Here is an 11524-nt window from a genome sequence, read left to right as displayed (position 1 = left end):
ACTCTTTCTGTTGTGTCTGCAGTATTTACACAACTTATTTCTGCTGTGTTCAAGCAGACTGTTTCTTCTGGCATAATGTGAGCTTTTTGCTGAGGCCAGTTATTTTCATTAGAGAGCCAGTTCGGTCCGTGGAGCCATAATTTATTATCCACAAATTTCTTGAGTGGGACACCACGTGACAACATGTCAGCTGGATTCTCTTGGGTAGAGACGTGGAGAAAGAGATAATCTCTCTGAATCTCTTTTATTTCTGTTACTCTGTTCTGTACATAGACCAACTTACTCTTATTATTTCTTAACCACTGGAGAACTGCTTCATTATCACTCCAGATCACGGTTTTCTCAATAGTGAGATGATCAAGTACTTTGTTGAGATAGACAGCTAATTTTGTACCTACATAGAGTGCTGTCAGTTCCAATTGTGGTACTGTTCTGACCTTCAAGGGTGCTACCCTGGCCTTTGAAGTAATTAGTGTACTTCCTTCAGCATTACTCATGTAAGCTACAGCGCCATAACCTCTGGTTGACGCATCACAGAACACATGTAATGTGTACTTGTTTCCCTCTTGACCTATTTGTCTGGGAAGTTTAATTTGATGAAGTTGTTTAAACTCCCTGGATATTTCATCCCATGCTTGATTCATTTCTAGAGGCAAGTTCTCATCCCATCCAATTTTGAGTTTCCATGCATCTTGCATAAGCATTTTACCCTTTATGGTAATTGGTGAGACGAGTCCTAGAGGATCAAAACATTGTGATACATGTGACAGTAAACTGCATTTAGTGAGTGTACAGCATGATTTATTGTTTATCTTTTTGAGACTTAAAGTATCTTCCTGTGTGTTCCAATTAAGTCCCAGCATATTGTTGCAATCAGGAATTTCAGCTTCAGGGAAATCTTCTTTGATAAGTTCCCTTAATTGCTTTGAATTTGTATTCCACATCCTTAGAGGCATATTTGCTTCTTTCATCTCCTTGTTAGCTTCTCTGTATAAGGAATTCAAATCCTCCTCTTTATTCACAGTACCTTGGAGATTGTCCATATAGAAACTTTTCTTTAAGATTTCTTTGAAGGGACTTTCCGATTTCTTCAAATGTGTATTTAGAGTAGCTTCTAGTAAGAATGGAGAGGATGTTGCACCAAATAATACTGATTTGAAACGATAAGTTTTCACAGGACTTTGAGGATCATGTGGATTTTCAGGCCACAAGAATCGAGTATAATCTCTATCTATTTCTTGTAGTCCTACTCTTAAGAAAGCTTTGGAAATATCAGCGGTGTAGGCATATGGGTTTGTGCTAAATTTCATAAGCACGTCTCCAAGCTTCTCAGTTAGTGAGGGTCAGTAGTGTATATTGGTCGATCTAGAAACACTGCCGGATAATGACCATGGAAAATGAGATAATGAGGGGGTCTGCATCGGATAATGACCATGGAAAATGAGATAATGATGGGGTCTGCATGACAGGGTATGTGTTTAATATGATTAATCATCCCCCAAGGGGATAGAGAGTCTTATTCCTATGCAATAATAAGTAGGTACATAAGTAGAACAAGGGATTCAGGTGTGCAGGTGGCAGATTCCAGGATAATGAGTGTGGAAAAGAAATGTGATAATGGGTGGTCTGCATAAGCTCAGGTGCTGTCAGGGGTACAAGTTTAATATGTTTAATCATCCCCCAAGGGGATAGAGAGACTTATTTCTGTGTAATTACTAAGTATAAGAAGGTAGGTAATGATCACTTCTGACTCCCCAAACTCAATCACTCTGATAGATGGGAGAGGCAGTACAAAGGATTCAGGTGACTGGGTACAAGCTTGCCATCTCCGAGGGAGTCCCCCCCCCCCTTCCCGGGCTGCAACTCACTGACGCGACTGTTGCTACTTCACAACACTGCTGGGTTTAAAGAACGCGGTAATGGATGGGTAGCCGGTCCCCCGAGGGAGTGTTGCTCGCCCGTCCGTACCTCAGCAAAAAAAAAAAAAGGTTCTTCCGGGTACTACGGTAGTGTTTATTCTTGCCAGCTGCTAGATCTTTCCAGGTGGGGGAGGCTTAAAGCAGTGAGAAAGGCCATCTAGGGAAAGACCTTTGAGCTGATAGAGCTCTTATAGGAACTTTGACATATACATTTTCCTCTTACCCACTCTCAGATGGGGAGAGGCTTAAGTGGTGCGATATTGTTTATATATATATATATATATATATATATATATATATATATATATATATATCTTTATACAAGAGAGTATAGATATATATATATATATATATATATATATATATATATATATATATATGTTTAGACTAGAGAAGATAGTAATATATAGTTATATGTAAATAAAAATCAGAGTTTGTCAATATTTTTATTAATTCACATACAAAAGGGCAAAAGCTGTGCAAAGTTTTTTAGCGCGAGCAAAGGGGCGAAACTGTGCGAGTTTTACTGGTTAGACTGAATGACTGCGCTCCTCCTGTTCACTTTCTGTAAGATTGATAACCTCCCGCTCGAAAATGATTTCCTTTTCAGGTACATCATCATCTGCCTTTACTCCATCTGCCGTCTTTACCCCTTCTGCTGGCTTTACTCTCACGTCGGGGGTTTTCCCTTCCTTCTCCGACTGACTGTCAGGGTGCGCTTCAAGGTCGCCAGTTTGTTCAGCACCTGCTGCGGCAGTGACCTCAACAGAGTCATCAGATTGAGCAGTATCGAGCGTAGAGAGGTCCACAACGAGGTCATCAGACTGACATGAGGGAAGGCTCTGCGTTTCATCGTTGTCGAGATCTGGTTCTTTCTTCATAGGCTCCTCTATATCAGATGAACTGATCCCATCTTCCACAGGCTGTAAGTCATAAAGAGAACATATTTATCACTTTCAAATAAAGGAGTGGGACTCGTCTCTAATCTACCAAAGGAGGGAACATAGAAAGACATACCCTTTCCTGAGGAAGTCTATGTTTGCGTTTCCTGCTATCATCACAATGACACCGCTTTAAGAGTTTGAAGCCAGTGTGTTCCTTCCCTTCCAATCTACCAGCCGATAAAATCAAAACTTTACAAATTCTGACTGGCCCAGTGAAAACTGTTGAAGAAAAAAAAAAGGAGACTCAACTTTAAAATTATTATAAGTCTCTTGCGCTCGTTTGTTTCGTTAATATTCAAAGAGAAGTATCCAATCTACCAGCCGATAAAATCAAAACTATACAAATTCTGACTGGTGCAGTGAAAACTGTTGAAAAAAGAGACTCAACTTTAAAAATTATTATAAGTCTCTTGCACTCGTTTGTTTCGTTAATATTCAAAGAGAAGTTTTAGTAAAATAAAATGTCTCGCTTACCAGAATCGAGAATGTCTGCTTCCTTCACCATGATGAGAGTAAAAGGCTATGGAGAGGTCAGCCTCTATCTTTTGCGGGGAAGACAGCTTCAGCGGGCTCTTATATACAGCTCAGAGAGGGCCTTACCAGCCAGGAGGGGTATTTGGGGGATACTCTCGTCAGAGGTGACCTTCCTCACAGAGGGAAGCACAAAGATAACCTTGTCTACTTAGGCAAAATGTATTTTCACAAGGAGGTAACATTTTAAAATTCTCTCTAGCATATGCTATCACTAATCTGTCATTGATAAAAAGCGATTTTTCCGAGAAATTTTTTTTAAAAAAATATAAAGCTCTTTCTAATCCCACAAGGCTTGCTTTATGAATAAACATCATAACATATAGACCGCAAGTGAGTGAAAAATCACTTTGTGTTCTGCCAGATAAACGATATAAATATTTAATTTTATTTAGTTTAAAATTTTTTTTTAAATTTATGCCATAATTCTCTGGTTTTTTCCCGTAACTGTCAAAGAAGAAGGATAGACTATTTTTCTTGTCCAAGAGAAGAGAAAAAAAATGACCCATTACTTTTGAGCTGTACGAAGGAAGAATATTACTTACAAGCACTATGGGCCTGTCTGAGGGATAGTCATCTAATCTTATTTGCTGTAGAGCGTCTATAGTGAAACAGCCAATATATGTGACTTTATTTCCTAGGGCGGGAATTAAACTATTATTTATTTCTGCGCAATTCATTTTTTATTTATGCTCGCACATCACAATGAACAGATCTATTCTGGTCGATGGATAAAACACCAGTGGTCTGAGCAAATAATAAAACTACCTTATTATGAGGGGCGGGCTTAGAGAACTGTAATTCAATTCTCAAGTTACCAGATTTTTCAATCGGGAGAGCATCTTCCACTTGGCTGTCGGTTAAATTGAAAATATTGATGGTTCGCCCGGAGGCGAATGATTCATAGAGAATTAAATTTTCTTCCTCAATGCCCAGAGAGTTAATTGCCTCATAATATAATTTACTATAATGATGGGGGAAATCACTGCTTATGCGATAAACTGTATTATTATTAATACATACAGATAAACTGGCTAGATCCCCATGCTCAAAATATAGACCATTCTCCTTATGTTTTCCTGCATAGGCTGTCATGGGCAAAATTACCATGAAAATTTTGGCGGGAATTACATGACCCCATGGGTGATCTATTAGGAGGCTCGTTTGATTGTGACCTAGCACATAATTTTTACTTAGAGTGCGATTAAAAGTATATATTATCGGCTTTGCGTCTAAGGCTAGAGACTTGTTCAAGGCCATATAAGCTGATGTATATGGGTATACCCTATTAAGCCATAGTTTAGCGTAATTAATATGGAGCTGGTATGTGCTGGCATCATCGTCTGTTTTCAGAGTCCACGCTTGAGGGGATAATTCCAGCCTAATTTTTAAATCGATATTGTCAAGCAGATATTGGTCCAGAGTGGATATGTCCAGAGCCAAGGGAAAACACAGAGTTATGCCCTGTTCTTTATCATTCTTTGTCAGTATCTGTGGTTCTTTTGCCGATGTGCGGGCGAAATAGGCTGTATCGAACAATTTAGTTATACCTTCTCCTCCTTTAAAGTCGGGCAAGAGATACCCCAGTCGGGCGATACTCGGCAACTGGCTTCGTTTTACTGAGCTACAGAGTTTAATGAATGACCAGTAATTAAAACTAGAATTTGTTTCCGTTATTTGCTCGCCCAGGAAACACTGGACACTTTTAAATAACGTGTTGGAAAATCCATTGATGAGGGCGATGTTGCTTGTTTCCCCTAGTGGACTTTGCCCATCAGCCTCTGTTAGAGTCACTCTAAATTCTATAACTATTTTGCCTAAATCTAGAAATGCTCTGGGAACTCCAGGAATTCTAAATTCTAGAAAATTATCTTTTAGTTTTTGAGAGAGAGGAAGGTTTACTGGTAGAGTATCAAAACTCTGAGTGCGAGCTATGGAACTCTCAACTTGTCTCAGTCTATGCGGTCGCGGGAATTGATTAATGACGCTTGAAGAATAATCATTTAACGGGACTTTGAGTCCACTGTTTTCAGCCCCGACACCCGCCATGGCTAATAAGCAACTGTTTATACGAGAGAGAATACATCCGTTTTATAAGCAACTCGGCTTCGTCGGCGTTTATTTAACTTACATTTATTATTCAGCCGTCGCTTAGCTACCCTGCTTACTCTGCCGCCCGTAATAACTTTCTTTGCAACTCCTTTTAAAGCATCTATCCCGTGAGATTTAAGAGCAGCTTTCATGTCTGTTTTTCCAGACTGATAATCATCGAGCATTTTAGTTCCAAATTCTACTGCACTTGGCGCAGCCACTCTGAAAAGAAAAGGTAAAGCTCTTTTAGCTAGGCCCGCTAAAGCCGAAAAAAATCCCCCACCTCGGACTCTGTATGGCGCGTGAAAAGTTTGTATATCTCCCAGACCACCTCCCACATGGGAGGGTTTTAGGGAGAATAAACTCCGAAATTCCTGCTCAGAGGGCACTTGAAAGGGTACATGCATGTTTGGCGGTTAGAGAAACAATAACCATTTTTACGCAGAGTTGGTTCTATTTATTTATCGGTCTTACATGTAACACTACGGTAGTGGAATGACCGCTTTCAAAAGACAGATTACGACCAAACTGATCTGTCATTTTGATAGCTATTTTATCTAATTTAGTTACGCATAGAGGTTTGTACATCATAGGATGAGCACCTTTTGAATAACTCTCCTGAAAGGCGAAAGCATCCAGAATATTGACTAACTGACTGCCGTATATTTGCGGTTCCACAATATCACTATATATTAAAACATAATCAACTCCGGCAGTGGGATCAGGTTTGAATGGGGCAATCTGCTTGGGGAAGGAGGTCCCCTCGGGCGCGTCACTACGAAATAAATAATATTTTTCAGCGCTGCTAAGCCCAAGCACCCGAGCTATTCTCGGTTTAAATTGAGCTTTAAATGAAGTGGCAGCATTGTTTTTTCCCGTAAAGGTTCGCGATCTCGTCGAAACTAAAACCCTCCCAATTCCGTCATCATAATTGAGTATTTTCCCTTTCGGGAAATGTGCCGAATAATTATCTCTAAAGGCTTTTTTTAAATCTGCTGTTAGCTGTCGATTAATTTCTTCAATAATATGGCTGGCATCTGTCGATAACACATCATTTTTTGGTAGAAAGTGATGGACTATTTCTTCTGTACTTATTCCTGTTTCAGTAATGTGATTTTGTATAATGTCAATACCGCATTCGGCATCGTCTCTTGTTAGAACATTGAATTTTTTGGGATACAAAACATTAAGCAAGGCTATTTCGTAGTTCAAGGATGGATTTAAAGGCGTTGCAGTAATTATATTTTGAAAGGCCGAAGCTGTATTGTCGAAAATGTCAATATTTTCTAAACTGCTCAAATAGATATATTTCCCCGGACCCCCTCTGTCCATGTTGAGGGACAGAGACAGTATGAGGCAAATACAAAATATAGACCATTATATATATTTTTTAAAGGCTTAAAAAACTTTAGTTTGAAGACTTTACATTTTTATTTTTTTATTAGTTACAGCATTTAGGAATAAAATATCCACATCATCGTGCTGTCGTTTGCGTTTTCCGCGTGAAGTGACCTCGACTCCATCAGGCATGTCCATTTCACGCATGCCACTGTCTCGTTTAGTTCCAATCCCACCGGCTGGTCCGACGTCAGCACCGTTGACACCGCCGCTGCCGCTGCTGCAGCTGCTGTTGCCGCTGCCACCGCTGATGCTGCCAGTGCCTTGCTTCTCCACAGACAGCTGTAGTATTTCCCGTTCTAGAGCTTCGGGGGAGGCGCCGCGTTCAATTTCCACCTCATCTAGGATGATTTTAGGTACTGCCAAGTATGGGCTCACTGACGGTACGAGCAAGCATGTCTGAATTTCCCGTTTCAGTAATATGTCTTGAAATATGTTAATGAGAGGGAGATATTCAGTGTGCCATTCATCGGCCTGTTTTCTGCTCATGCCAATGTACTGGGGTAAAATTACCCGTTTGATGTTGCCATTGGCTATCACCGCCCGTCCCAGGGACACCAGACATAATTTAAACCAAATTCGTCGAATCTGTTGCGTGTCCTTGCTCAAACCGCGTACATAATGCGTGTCGAGACTACGCTCTAATTGCTGTTGCGCAATTTCATTCTTTTCAAGACAAGGACCCGCTGAGAACTGACATATTAGTGCTGCAAGGTGGGGTCTTAAAAAATCCTCTGGCCTGTCGTCAAGGGTGTTGGTGCATGGTGGGGGTGATTTTAGGACAATTTCCCCGGGTGTGCCCCAATCTGCAGCTATGGCACGGTTCACCAGGATTAGCGATTTTCGCTCAATTTTGGAAAAAGGATATTTTTCCCAGAGTGAAAGAGCCGGCTCGTAGGGGCGAGCAGAAGTAGCGTTGTGGGGATACACGATACAATCCCCATATTCCAGGAATTCTTCGCCCGTTATTCCCCCGACAATTACTGGAAATTTATATTCCATTCTCGTCAACAGTTGGGTTCCTTAGAGTCCTCGCTGAGGGAGTGAGACGGATAATGTTTATTGGTACGTCGGCGGCGGGGTTTAAATACCGCGCTGCTGTAGCCTCCCACTCCTGCGGGTGGGTTGGTAGGGGTTTGGGGGACCTCTCTAGGTCGACATTCGTCTAAGGTGCTTATACAAGCTTTGGGCCCCTTTAAAAGCTTCTATCATATCCCGGAAATCATGCGTAGCATATTCTAAGCGTCTGATTTCAGCCGTCAGTTCTTTCTGATTAAAATTGTCATATAATTTTTCAATTTCATCAAAAGTCTTAGTAAATCTGGTCATGGGGCAATTGACTTTGAAGGATTCGTAGGTTTGCCATAAACTTTGTATCACACGAGCTTTGTAACACACTTGCTGATAAATCTTTCGTCTTGACGTTAATTGATGTAATAATATCGACAAACTGGGGTCCTTTTCTCCTTCTTCATTCAACGGGAGATTAATTCTCTCGGGATAATCAACTGATGGCTGGTCCATTTTTTTTTTATGAATAGCACTTCGAGAAGGAACTTCTTGTCTCTATCCTGTCCCGGTATTTACTAAAGCGGGCAAAGCTCTTCTCTCGACTTTATGAAAGCTTAAATTTCAATAGGCTAGCCAGAGCGGCTTTTTTTCCGCGGTCTTTTTAACATAAAAACCGCCTAATAATTGTTTTCTCGCCTTGTGATTTTTTATAAATCTTGGCTCTAATCTAATAAGGCTCACTAATTCCCCTACAACGGGCAAAAGTTTTTTATCGATGTACGCTCGACTGCTTGTCAAAGATTTAATGATTTGTAAGATGTTTAAATTATGGTATGGAGGGAATAAAATACCTCTCTTATCCCACCGAATAAAAGAATTATTCTTGAATAGATTCAGCATAGATTTCGCGTATGGCAATTCTTCTCTCGTGAAATACAGATCAATTATTTCATTTAAATTTGGGGAAGAGTCCTCAGGCGAGAGAGAAAGACTGTTGTTTTTTCTTGATATTAAAGATAAAAGTATTTCCGGCGGGAGTTTATTATTATTGGCTATTATTATTTTCTGTTTCGGATTTTTTTTTTTACTCTTAGACTCCTCGCGGCAACTACCGCGGGCGCGCCCGCCACTGCAGCCGCCGCAGCCGCGGCCGCCGCCACTGCCGCCACTGCCGCCACCACCGCCACCGCCGCGGGCGGCATTACAGCGAGCGAGCTTATTTGTTTTTTTTTTATGGGGGACTCACCAGTCTCAACAAAGAGCTCGGGTGGGTGCCCGCTCGTGGGAGGTGGTAGCTCGAAGCGGCAATTACCCTTATGAGGGCGAGTTGCTACGCTGGGGCAGGTGCTGACCTTCTCATCCTTGCTTTGGTCTGGTTTCACTTTCACTCTCGAGAGGCTGGAAGATTCCTTCCTACGCGCCATAGTGGTGGTTGCAGTGCTTCTGCGAAGGCGGGGAAAAGGAGATTCGCGCTTAGGAGTGGGTAAGATATTTGTTCCATTTTTAAAAATATATTTTTCGGCGGTTAGCCGAGGGATGAGACAAAATTCCTTTACCACCATTTCGATTATTTTTTACTTTATAAAACTACTAATCAGCGAGATGACCAGAGGTAAGAGTGTAGTTAAGATGGCTCCTCCACGCTTCGAAAGAAGAATATTTTTTTTTTATAAAGTGGAGTTCGTTTACGGGCAACGGTGAGAATGTCTCCTCTAAACTTCTTTAATTTGCTCAAAATAGTCGGTTCTACTGTTAGATTTTTCTTAAGAAAATTAGTAAATATCTCAGATATGCAATTAATTTCTTTTTTTTTTAATTCCTTAATAATACGATTACGAGCTTTAGCTGGAAGTTTGTTTAATAAAATTAATAACTCTCTGTGTTGCACTGCCAGGGGCTTACCCCTGTCTGACATTTTGCATGTCCTTCTCGTGCACCCAGCTATCTGCACTTCGGGGATAACCCACCCAGCTCACCAGATATTCTCTACTGCCGTCAGTTTTTCTTCTCCGTCTCAATATTTTAATGGGAAAAAATTCAGGTAGAGATGTTTCTATTAATTCCTGAGCGTAAAATTGCCCGAGTATTTTTTCCCCGCTCAGGTCGATAAGAGAATATGTGGGGATTACTTGTGAATTATCAACCGATTGGATTTTAAAAATTTCTTCGGTGTTTTGAGGCCAATAACTCTTGTGAAATATCCCCCGGTGGCTAGTTATCCGCACATGCGCTCCAGGAGTCAGTCGTGGACTAGTACGAGGCTGATGAGGACGGGCATTTAAATACATTAGCCCAAACTGCCGACGAATGTCTCGAGGAAGACTCAGAGAATGCACTTGTTGTGGAGTTTGACCTTTCTTGAGAGAGGTGTGAGGAGTTGAGTTGTAAGTTTCTACTATGGCTGGTAATACCTCTATATATTTTAAAGAATTTGTTAAAGTCATATAGCGGTAGATTCTATGCTTAAGCGTGCGAATAGCTCGTTCCGCTATTGCAGCCTTAGTGTCCGAGAAGGTACTGTATAATTTAATATTTTTTTTTTTTAGGTAATTCAGAAGAGGACGATTATAAAACTCGGTCCCTCTGTCCGTGTGTAATCTCGAAATTCCACGGAAGGTGGGGCTTTCTATAATATTTCGTAAGGCTGACAAGACGCTTTTTGAGTTTTTTCTGACTAGTCCTACCGCCTTCATTAACCTTGAAAAGACATCTATGCATAACAAAATATATTTAATGCCACCATTGTGGGAATGTAATAAAGTCATGTCCGCCAAGTCGCAGGTGAGTATAATGCGAGGGGCAGCGGCTATGATTTTCCGTCTGGGAAATCGCAGAGGCTGCAATTTATGCAAAGTATAGGCCCTCTGAGAAGAGAGATAATCTACTACGTCTTTATAAGTAATAGAGGCGTTTTTCTCCCTAGCTGCTCTAAAAAGTTTGTTAACATTCCCAGTAAAGCCCCCGGGGCTATTGACGTCTCTATATACTTTTTCTAGAATTTTCTTTTTATGTGAATTTAAGGCCATTTTTGTTTTTACCAGTGGTATACAGTTTCACAGTTGCCCTCTCCGGTAATGAAGCTTCGTAATTGAATTTCCTCTGGAGCGGTTAAATCAACCAGAAGATAGCCGTATTTATCCGCAGTGACGTGACGATATATCTCAACAAATTTCGGGGCTAGATTTTTTCCATAAATTTGTCGCCCGAGACATTCCAACTGAGACAGATCTCGTTGTCTTAATAAAATATATTGGCTACAATTAAGCGTGATCGTGCGAGCGTATTTTCCTTGTGGAAATAAATTTTGAGATATGAGAATTACGGATATTTGCTCGTGTCTTCCTCTAGTAAATATATTAGCTATAATATCACTCTTAACTGCTTCATTAAAAAGGTCATCAATTATATACAGAGAGCTATTGTCTGTCTCAAGGGGATTTTGGTAATCCGCCGGGTTAATGAGACCTTTCACTAAAATGATTTTCTCACTAAGAGAGGTGATTTGTTTCAAAGGGTGAGTTTTATCATCCAGACTGGAAATGATTATTCTCGCGAAAGAACCGGCATATTTTTTACATAAACGCTCCACTAGACTGCTCTTGCCTGCTCCGCTAAAACCAGCAACAAGTA

General features: G+C 40.7%; 1 protein-coding gene across 1 annotated transcript; it reads right to left on the bottom strand.

Annotated features, from left to right (window-relative positions):
- Positions 1-2358: 2358 nt before the first annotated feature.
- Positions 2359-3368, bottom strand: LOC138852538 (uncharacterized). The gene is made up of 3 exons (XM_070083857.1): positions 3338-3368; positions 2937-3082; positions 2359-2842 (listed from the first exon to the last, which is right to left on the bottom strand). Exons 1-3 carry the CDS (start codon positions 3366-3368, stop codon positions 2450-2452), a joined length of 570 nt encoding a protein of 189 aa, XP_069939958.1. The 3' UTR covers positions 2359-2449.
- Positions 3369-11524: the final 8156 nt, after the last annotated feature.

The sequence above is a fragment of the Cherax quadricarinatus genome, chromosome 11, assembly GCF_038502225.1.
Source record: "Cherax quadricarinatus isolate ZL_2023a chromosome 11, ASM3850222v1, whole genome shotgun sequence".
Classification (NCBI taxonomy): domain Eukaryota; kingdom Metazoa; phylum Arthropoda; class Malacostraca; order Decapoda; family Parastacidae; genus Cherax; species Cherax quadricarinatus.
The sequence above is the reverse complement of the archived record's forward strand: the minus strand, read 5'-3'. Positions and strand labels throughout refer to the sequence as shown.